Source organism: Plasmopara halstedii, assembly GCF_900000015.1.
Source record: "Plasmopara halstedii genome assembly, contig: Scaffold_1878, whole genome shotgun sequence".
Lineage (NCBI taxonomy): Eukaryota > Oomycota > Peronosporomycetes > Peronosporales > Peronosporaceae > Plasmopara > Plasmopara halstedii.
Genome location: NW_020188786.1, coordinates 227,624 through 237,942, shown reverse-complemented (window position 1 = coordinate 237,942; position 10,319 = coordinate 227,624). Strand labels below are relative to the sequence as shown.

The 10,319-nt window shown below is 44.7% G+C and overlaps 3 protein-coding genes across 3 annotated transcripts; all 3 read right to left on the bottom strand.

Moving 5' to 3' along the window:
* Window positions 1-3,716: 3,716 nt before the first annotated feature.
* Window positions 3,717-4,775, bottom strand: PHALS_02294 (conserved hypothetical protein; the record flags this gene model as incomplete). Its single annotated transcript, XM_024716764.1, has 1 exon — window positions 3,717-4,775. The coding sequence occupies one exon, from the start codon at window positions 4,773-4,775 to the stop codon at window positions 3,717-3,719; it is 1,059 nt and encodes a 352-aa protein (XP_024582331.1).
* A 421-nt stretch (window positions 4,776-5,196) lies between these two features.
* Window positions 5,197-6,213, bottom strand: PHALS_02293 (hypothetical protein F443_12530; the record flags this gene model as incomplete). The annotated part of the gene is made up of 1 exon (XM_024716763.1): window positions 5,197-6,213. One exon carries the CDS (start codon window positions 6,211-6,213, stop codon window positions 5,197-5,199), a length of 1,017 nt encoding a protein of 338 aa, XP_024582330.1.
* A 675-nt stretch (window positions 6,214-6,888) lies between these two features.
* Window positions 6,889-7,824, bottom strand: PHALS_02292 (hypothetical protein F443_12529; the record flags this gene model as incomplete). The annotated part of the gene is made up of 1 exon (XM_024716762.1): window positions 6,889-7,824. One exon carries the CDS (start codon window positions 7,822-7,824, stop codon window positions 6,889-6,891), a length of 936 nt encoding a protein of 311 aa, XP_024582329.1.
* Between the last annotated feature and the right edge of the window lie 2,495 nt (window positions 7,825-10,319).

Sequence of the window (10,319 nt, the reverse complement as noted above, 5' to 3'; positions counted from 1 at the left end):
TCCCTGCGTTGTGCTTCGCACGAAAAAAAGGCATCATTGACGTCGCACTGATCCTTGGTCAGGGGCCATTGGCGTGTTACGCAGTATTTGGTTGCCGGATCAGGTTAATCTCATGACGCACACCTCGGTCCGGAGGTAGGACAGAAGGCAGGTCTTTGGAGACGACGTCTTGAAATTCCTTTACCAAAGGATAGTACGGATCATAGGGATTCCGTAGGATCGACGAGTCACTATGTGCGTTTGACACCCTCTTAGTGTCCTCCAGGACAGCTTCATCCCAAATCAACGACAAGTTAATCCTCTCGTGCGCTGTTATAATGACTACCTCGATAAACTGCCTGCCTTCAATGCACAGTCAAACGCTTCGAAGGACATCACGTCCTGCTCACAAAGAGCATCCACCGCGAGAATAGCCTCGGGGGTGACGTCGTCGTCTTTCTCTCCCGTTATACCGCTGACAAGGGTATATAGCTGTGCGCTGTCGTCTACGGTAGACACACTTTGGGTCAGGGTCGACTCTTTGAGTCTTGCAGATATCGTACGGCATTCCCGTCCCCTCTCTATAGAGAGTTTTCGTCTCTTCGAGACCAATGGGAACAGCCGTCCAGTGTCCCGACTCCGTGATCCATCAGAGCCTTACTGGTATTAACAACATCCAGCGAAGAGCTGCTATTTTCGCAGTCTTCGTCCAGTGGATAACGTGCTACTCCACGCGCATTGGAAGGGACATGTTCAAGAAGCCCCGGACCTCATCCGACCATACCACGCTTGGCACGCATCAACTGCTTCGTAACGTGAGCAGTGCTCTGTCACTCCAGTTGCATCATTGGGTCCTCACCCTCGATGCCTCAACCTTTGGCCAACCATGCCACTACTTGGCGTGCTAGCAACTGCTTTGTTACTTGAGCAGTGCTCAGTGGGTTTCGTGCCACTCCACGTTCGGCCCGTGAGCCACGCTCGGGACTCTTGTCTGACACACCTTTAACAACTCGGATACTCCGATATCCAGCACATTGACCGTCCCGGTCCAGTGCCCGCGCCAATTGTGCCTCTGCGTCCTAGCAGAGGTTGATTCATGATTCACCAAAGCTCCACCAAGAGACGTGCGCGTAGCGCCCAATGTATAAGTCTAATCCTAAGGAGCGTTCCACGGTATTAAAGGCAAGAAACCTGACACCGAAGTCCACAGGGATCCTCGGCACAGTGATACAAGTCCCCGTCGCTAAGCGAATAGTGACGTTGTCACAAAACCGCGCTTTCGGCGCCTCAGGGTACAGCTGACTTCGTTCGATCGTGGAGCGACAAGCATAATTGCCCGACTCCCCGGAATCGAGGCACAACAGAACTCAGTTCTTCCACAGTGAACCGAAAATTTTCCGGTAATACCGGTATTATGATCTTTCTGGACTGTCGGAGTAAAATGGTCAATCTCGCTAACATCAACGATGATGTGACGAGTGAGTTTAGCCAAGCTGTTACTTCATAAGGTGTTCCACCAGCATTGCTTGGCGATAGCTATTGTATCGAATTGAGATCTGTTCGTTAAAGCGAAGTCCTTAAAAACAGTATGCAAGGTGCTCGGCACCAGATTGGATATGTTAACCGCTAACCGATGTTCAGCAAAAATGCGGTAATCGCGTGTTGAAGGACATACTCCAAATCATTAGCGCGAAAAGACCGCGGTGCTGAAGCGAGATGCTCCCACTAACTGAGTTTGTGTTGATATCCGCAATGCATGCCGCTATCATTCACATCGATGTCCTCGTTTGCTTTTCACACGGCTCCAAGCATAGATAGTGAAAGCGAGGCTGCGATCAAAATCGACTTAATGAGACCAGCCCGTTTACACTTCGTAACATAATCAGTGATCTTATCCTTAATGCGATTAAATGTCATTCATAGGGTACGCTACGCAATGGCAACAAGGTAAACAAGAACAAGCAGTACGCTGGTACCATGGGCACACAAATATGTTGTGGGGCAAACAGTGATGATAAATGCAATTAGAATCGCTGAGAGTGCTTTTTCCAGACAATACGATGATGAAGTTCAGAGAGCAAATCCAAGACTAGACTCGCATCATACGCCTTAACTGTCGGAGAGAGTCGGCGCGCCGCCACAACCGAGAACGCCCATAAGAGCCATCCGCAGAAGGGTCGACCTCCGCCCGTATCGCTGGATGGACAAGAATTGGCAAACTTTTACTTGGGATGTTTGGTGGGCCGGAAGCTTCATCAGAACTGTTACTAGTATGAAGTTAAAGCTTAGCTATTTCTAAACCACGGGAGCTTTTGGTCTTCTGGATCGGGAAGAAAGCCCTGGTGGTGTGACTGCATACAGCCTGGTGCATATCATCACAGTAATTTACAAACCCAGCATATTAATCTCCGTCAGAGGAGAGTCACCTGGTGTACAGTGGTATCCGCAAGTAGGAGGGGACCGACTATGCGTTATACAAGACTCTTGTTTGGTAGCTGTTACAGCTGTATCATGGAGACGAGCGGGATTGTAAGCAGCAGGAAATTGCGGTGAAGGGTTTTCATCTCGACGCCAGCGTCGTGCTTTGAAATTTGTGAAGTGAAGCATGAGACGACACTCTAAGTGGGTATCCACTTTGCTGAAGCTAGCTTGTTAATCAGGTCTTGAAATGGGTTGAGGCCGCGAATATTCCTCACGTAGTGCACGAGCTGAGTCATGTGCACAGCCGCAGTTTCGCCAGCTTCCAGACTCAATACATAACGTCCATTAAGAGTTTTTTCAGCCGCTGCTGCTCCGAGCGCAGACGGTTTTCTTGGGAGATGACTATCTATGGGTTGAGGAAGCGCTTGTGGGGCGACCTTCTTGTGCTCGTTTTGCTATGGATGTGGACGGGAGGTCAACACGCATAGGCGTGTTGGAATTTCGCACCAGCGTTGGGAGATAGTTCGGATGCTAAAGAAGCGTTATCACGGTGTGATTTGAGCAAGAGTCACGCTGACTCTTGCGCTTGCGGTAAGCAAGTTGTGCACTATAAGCTCTTTATCAATGAGCTGAACATCGTTGGGCTGCTTGGCGGGATGCTGAAACACTTCCTGTCGACACAAATTACTGTACTGTTGTGTTATACCTTACCCTTTTGTAAAGTTGTACGATATCCATTATTTGAAAATACGGAAGTGATAAGAAGATGCTGGGACTCCGTAAAGGATACCAAGTTCGCCAATAGCCGCACGTTAAGTAACAAAGGTAGATTTGGAATGAGATATAGTAGAACGTATAATTTTTCATGTTAGTCTAGATAACGTAATAAATGTAACTCGTAGTTGCCCTTTTAGGTGAGGCGTATGAAGTCAACCTCTGTGCGTGTGTACAAAGCTCACAACAATTTCGTTGCAAATAGACATTGTTGTAGAGTATGTCGTCAATTTCGAGCAATGCATATGGAACGAACGAACGAATCCCAACGTGGTCCTAAAAGTAGATTCAATGGATCTCACGAAAGCTCATCTTGCCGTTGCCCACGGACCATGTTTTCTTAACGAAGCATCACAAACACGAAATTTCGTCACCCGAGCACAGTTAGTAAGTGTTCGATATGAACACCAACATCCAATGCTGGACAAATGTATTATTCTCAACGATGTAACTAACTATTTAATTGCACCACTAACACTATAAAGGTACAATCATCAAACATGGAATCAAGAGTGCACACTTATCCAACAGAATTCGATGCTTTAAAGTGAAAACAGTCGCTCATCTAGTCTCTGCGTTCCACCAGGTGTACGTCCCATACTTTTGGATGGAGTCGTTGCTGTATTATGAAATTCACTGCCATGTGTCATGTCATGGGGTCCCACATCACTTTTGGTCCCCATCGGAGCCAGATTTTCTTTAAACCCCACGTCATACTTTTTAGGGGCCAAATGCATTTGGTAGTTATCTTGCTCTTCTTGTTTTTTCTTTTTATTCTGTGCAAACGCTCGTATCGATAGAGCTATGGAAAACAGTGTAGCCAGACCACCAGCAATTGTTACAATCCACTTCCATACTGGCCACCTATCGCACTCTGGAGGATTTGTCCAGTCCGAAACGCACACACACGTACGTACGCCATCCACAATTTGCACACTCGCTCGTTGGTCATTACAGCCCTCAATTGTCTCATCAGCATCCATTAAGCTGGAGCCAGCATTGCTACTGCCCTGACTAGACTTAGGCGTCAGATTTAGTTCCACAAGTTTACTCGCTTCGCACGTATCGTCAGTAGACTCATTAGCTTCTACAGTCACAACGTACTCTTGAGATGCCTCACGACACGGATTTGTGCCCCATCCTCGAAAATGTATAGTCCCTACTGATTTTGCGCAGATTAAAAAGTTGTGCGACTTCTTCTCCGCGGCTGTATCGGAACTAGTAGGCGTTGTTGTTTTCTTCTGTCCAGCTTTGAGCTGTACGTACGTGATGTTCTCGACATCACTCCATGTAATTGAAATGTACGATCCAGCTTTTACGACGGCCATCACACCATCATTTCCGAACGAGACGCTATCTCCAAAGACTGGATCCCCAAGGTTGCCACACTCGAAACAACAGATACCTCCTGTTACCTTGGAACAATCTTTAAAGATAAGAGGGTCGTAATTGTACGGAACAGACGACGTCTTGCCAATGCAAGTGTTGCAGCATTCAGTCGACGAATTGGTGGAGATAGCCTCTAAAGTAGCTTGAATTACAACGAAAAAACAACCAAAGACGACTAGACAGAATAATGATCTCAACAAGTGATGGAACATTTTGCGTCTTGAGCTACAAGTAGAGAAATGACGCGCTAATCAGTACCTTTCGTGGGTACGATTGCGTGATTAAAAACGATGCATGATGAGATAAAACGAGGCGGAATGGCATCTCGTATGGACGAAGACTTGATTCTTATATTTAAAGTTGTAGAATTCGATTAGTAGTTTTCCGAGATTGAAAGTGGTCATCGTTGTTTAGATTAGATAGCTAAGATAACGAAAAGAACGTATCAATATCCCACTCTTATGGAAATTTGGCCTAACGCAATCAGGCGAAGAGGATCGTTTTTTTCGACTGTCAAATGTGTATAATAAATGCATCACATTAGACATCATCGAGGTAGCGCATACTGCTTCAGACTTATTAAAAATTTATGTGACGCTAGGTTCTGAATCTTTATATCGTAGTGATTGTTTCTTAAAGCGTGAATTCATTCTCAACTGGCTTCCGTGGAACCCCAGAAGGGCGATCTGCTTGTGGGTCATACGTTGTAGGGACCATCATTGCCTTGCCATAGTAGCTACTCGTGGCTGTCATTTCTAGTGTCGCAACATCGTCTTTCGGAGTGTTGAAAGCAAGATTTTTCTGGTCTTCTCTTTCTTGCTTTTTTCGTCGAAGTGCTGGAAGCAGTGCATTAAGCGAAATCATGATCGAAAACAAAGCAGCCACACCACCGCCAACCGTGACAATCCATTTCCATACTGGCCATTGATTGCACTCAGGTGGGTTCGTCCAGTCCGAAACGCAGACACAAGTTCGTGTGCCGTCAACGACCTGAATACTAGCTCGCTGAGCATTGCATTTCTCCACTGTACTATCAGCTGGTACTTGTTCCGAGCTGGAACCTGATGTGGAACCTGAGACCTCTGAGTTCATACTATTAACACTAACGTCTGTAGCATCACATGTGGTCGAGTCACCTGCTTCCACTTTTACTAAATATTCTGGTGAAGCTTCGCGACAGGATTCTTCGCCCCATCCCCGAAAATATATAGTTCCGGCACTTTTGGCACAGATAAGAAAAGTGTTGGACTTGACGGTTGCTGCTGTGTTGGAAATGGTTGGCGTTGCGATCTTCTTTTGACCCGTTTTAAGTGAGATGTACGTCACATTTGCTATACCAGTCCAAGTGAACGAGATGTATGTGCCTGCTTTCACCACGGCCGTAACACCATCAGAAGCATACGAGACTGTGTCTCCATACGTTGGATCGCCTAAATTGCCGCAATCAAAGCAGCACACCCCTCCTGATACGTTGGAACATTGCTCAAAAATTACAGGATCATAAGTATATGCAGCGTTTGCCGTCTTCCCGATACAAGTGCTGCAACATTCCGAGGTAGGGGTGGCAGCAAATGCTGCATTCGTGATACCGAACGTCCAAATTGACAAGACGAGATAGAGTGGTAACGTAATCGATCGGAGCAGTGTCATATTGCGTTGAAGGTTACTTGTTGTAAAGCAATGGAATAGAATGAACGCTTTTGTCGTGGACGCACGAATGTACGAATGCGAAACTACAGGGAATTTCTTTGGCGGAAGAGGCACGTACGTGATGACGACAATAATAATTCTTTTCTAAAGAGACATTTACAACAGTCAATTCATTGCTTCGATCGAAGACAGCACTTTGGACGATGGATTGTCTGGCTACATGAAATGGTATCTATCTATACAATCTTGTGCTCCACATGCTCTTTTCATTTTTTAATAATTTCTCACATCTGCTTGTATCATATTGAGATATATAGTAGATTAGCCCTTTATGTTACATAACCTGTCAAATCAAGGATTACTTCTCAATCAAGGCTTCAGGTCTGACTTGATGCGGTACAGTACGATCAGTACGTATAAGTACAGTTCATGCATGAGGTTAGATAGGAAATAGATCACGAGATCCTTGCGTCAAAGGTCTTTGAATTATATTCCTCGCTATACTATAAGCTTAAGACTGAAAAGTAAACAAAAATGAACTATATTCTGCACGATTTGCTGTCTTGTCACCAGCAGTATCATCTTTCCGGGCCAAAAATACACCGACACAAGGAATCAAGGACAAGATGGCGACTTCGCTGCGCTATAACATAAGTTGTATGAATCATATGCCAATCACAGCGTAAATTCGCGGTCCTCGGCCTTTCGGACTGGTCCAGTGGTACGATCCGTCTCGGGATTGTACTGGTAAGAAGGTTTTGAACCGTCATGGAATCCGCTTTCTGGCGTCACGGTCATGGTCTCAACCCCGTTCTTGGAACCCATAGGTGCCAAAGTCTCCTCAAGTTCCTCTTTCTCCTTTTTCTTCCGACCAGCAAGGAAAGCTCGAACTGAAATAATAATGGAAAACAAGGCAGCTACACCACCACCGACCGTGACGAGCCATTTCCACACCGGCCACCGATCGCATTCTGGTGGATTAGTCCAGTCGGAAACACAGACACACGTTCGAGTTCCATCAACCACCTGAATACTAGCGCGTTGTGGATTGCAGCTGTCAACCGTATCGTCTTTCGGAATGAAACCCGATCCCGATTCTGCCTCGGTACTTGGTGATGTTGGTACAACAACATCATTGGCATTACATGTATTAGCACCTGAGCCACCTGCTTCAACCGTTACTGAGTGCTCTGGAGATGCCTCACGACATGGATCACTACCCCATCCTCGAAAGTAAATAATTCCTTCTGACCTGGCACAGATTAGAAAAGTATTGGACTTGACATCAGCCGCTGTATCGGTAATAGTAGGCGTGATAATTTTCTTCTGTCCCTTCTTAAGTGATATGTACGTGACATTCGATACGCCACTCCATGTAAATGAAATAAACGTGCCTGCCTTGACCACGGCTGTGACTCCATCGTCTCCATACGAGACAGTATCACCAAAAATTGGATCACCCAGACTGCCACATTCAAAGCAACAAACTCCGCCTGTGACGCTCGTGCACTGATCGAAGATTACAGGGTCATAACTGTAAGGAGCATTCGACGTCTTGCCAATACACGTATTGCAGCATTCAGCCGACGACCTGGTGGTCGATTGGGCCATAACAATGCTAACGTACGATAGTACAAGGCTCAGGACGAAAAGGCAGCGTCCGCCACACATGCTCATGTTGATTAGATTTCTAGTGCGAAATGAAGGCAACCAGCCCTAGCGGTCGTCGGCAAATGCGAAACTTTTCGCTCGAAACACACGAAAAAGAGGCGGAGCGTCTGTCCCATCCGCTAATTTTTCTGTAACGACAATGCTAACAAACCGACAGCTGGGGGGCCAAAAGACCTGGGCGGATGTTGCATAAGTTGGACCTGATCTGCTTCGATATTGCGACTTCGTGCCTACAGCTGGTCATCGTGTTGTGAGGCTGTAAATTTACGACGTTTACAAAGGCATGACGTCTGTTCTCTATACATGTTGTACAATCTGACATCATTCACCAAAAATATCGATAAAAATCCATACAAATTTGCCATGCTGAACGATTGTTCTCTTCTCTTCCTTGGTGTAAGATTCACCGGTCGTTCCATTTCTTAGCACGTTTTCTCTCTTGACAAATATGTTCCAAAACCCATACAATTAAAACAGGATACAACTTGGTATGTTTATTTATATTTTCTATACATTATTCACGATCGCTTCTGGCCTGCATTGATATATACATCGCGTATACTCTTGACTACAACTTTCCGTTCAATCTTTACAGAAAGATTATCGCTTACTATGGCTGTACCGCTTAGATTCTAAGCCTCCAATCATTTCAATAATCGCTTGATGTATGAATGGCATTAAACGATATTTAGTGGGAAGAATATATGCAGTCTACCTTTAAAATATATGGCTGAAAAAAAAAGATGTTACTAATAGCTGAAAACACATGGATGTAGCAAATATGTACCAGATGATCTGACGAGTCCATAACTTACGCTTGATATTGTGCCAGGTAATCATAAATTTGCAGAGGGCCAGCAGCGTTAGAGAGTGGAAAAATCTCGTGAGGAAACGTTGCGACTTAAACTGACAAACATTTGTGCTTCTCACAAGGTACATCAATAATGATTGTAGTAGTCCTACTCACTTGTATGAAAGCTTGAAAATCTCGCCGTATTCCTTTACCTTTCTTCAATGATCAAGACAGATGCGATATGTCATGCACTATGTCGAGATAAATCGAGAAGCGAAAATCGCATCTAGTTAGCTGAGGCCAGATCTAATAAATACGAAGAAAGTTCTCTACGTGATTTCTATTAATTCAAACGGGAAAACGTAGACGAGAACGAAAAGTCATTACACCAGACAAATCCAATTGCCACGATATCGACATATATGTTTTGTGCGAACTACCTTTACACCGTAGAGCTCAACATATAGCTCTCAAACATTCAATGGTGACTAAGTATTAGAGTTTCATCTCTTTCATTGTGGAATGGTTCAATACCATCTTTATTTTTATGCCTAGATAATTAGGAAAGATATTATTTTGTAAGATACAATTGTGTTCATTCTCATAACTTCTTTTCACAAATTACGGATTAAAATATGTATGATTGATGTAGAAGAAACCTATCGAACAACTTGCATTCTTCATCATACGCTCGAAAAATTAAATATCCAGCGTGGTAAGAAATAGTGAGTCACAAGTTAGTGACACGAATTGTTGTGCTAGTACTGTAAATACTTGTAGCCCTCGAGGGGAGTTATATAAGACTCGATCAGCAGCTTTTTTTTCCTTGTTCGCCAAAAAGTTATGTACATCTTACAAATATAGACAGTTGTATATTTATTGTCTTCACGGGGAAGCTTACAAGCACATACTAGCATATTTTAGCTAGCGACAATCAATCCTTGTGAGTCTCCACTGAAAAATCAGCTGTCCACTCTAACGGCGTGTGAAAAATACAAATTTTACACTTAAACAAAGTTCACGATACCCGTTTTTATGGGTATCGTGAAATTCTGAGGTACACGTTTAAAGATACTGAGTACGAACCCCGTATCGATGCCTCATGCGACGTGAATATTGGTTGAATCTCTATAAAGTCGAAGGTTTTGACTGTGTGTGTAACGGGGTTACACGTACCCTGGTAATAGGTATGTGTGTGTTACACGAGATGGGCACGGTGTGACTGCACCCAAATCAGAATACGGTACGTGGCTGGGTAGTGCATGTCTTGAGATTTTACTATACATATTTAGGAGAATCTATATATTTAAAACTAGGCGGCTTTGCCGCAGAAAATAAAATAAAGTCGTACTTGTTCTAAGTATAGAATGAAAGCTCGGTGATCTAGCTTACGCTTCCTGAAAGCGCAAAGCTACGACAGCCCCGCTGCACTTGGTAGCACTTGTAGTCAATCTACACCTGAGTCGTTTAGACTGATCCTCTGTGAGGATGGAACAATTTTCTTCTTTGCCCCAGAGCATGCAGGGCGAGCTTAAAAAGGTGATGTTCTTGCTTGGCCCTGAGGGCGTGTAACACCTTGCTACGCGAGGCCCCGAGGCAATCGGGGCGCGTCTAGAGGCGTTTTCAAATTACGAAATCGCGA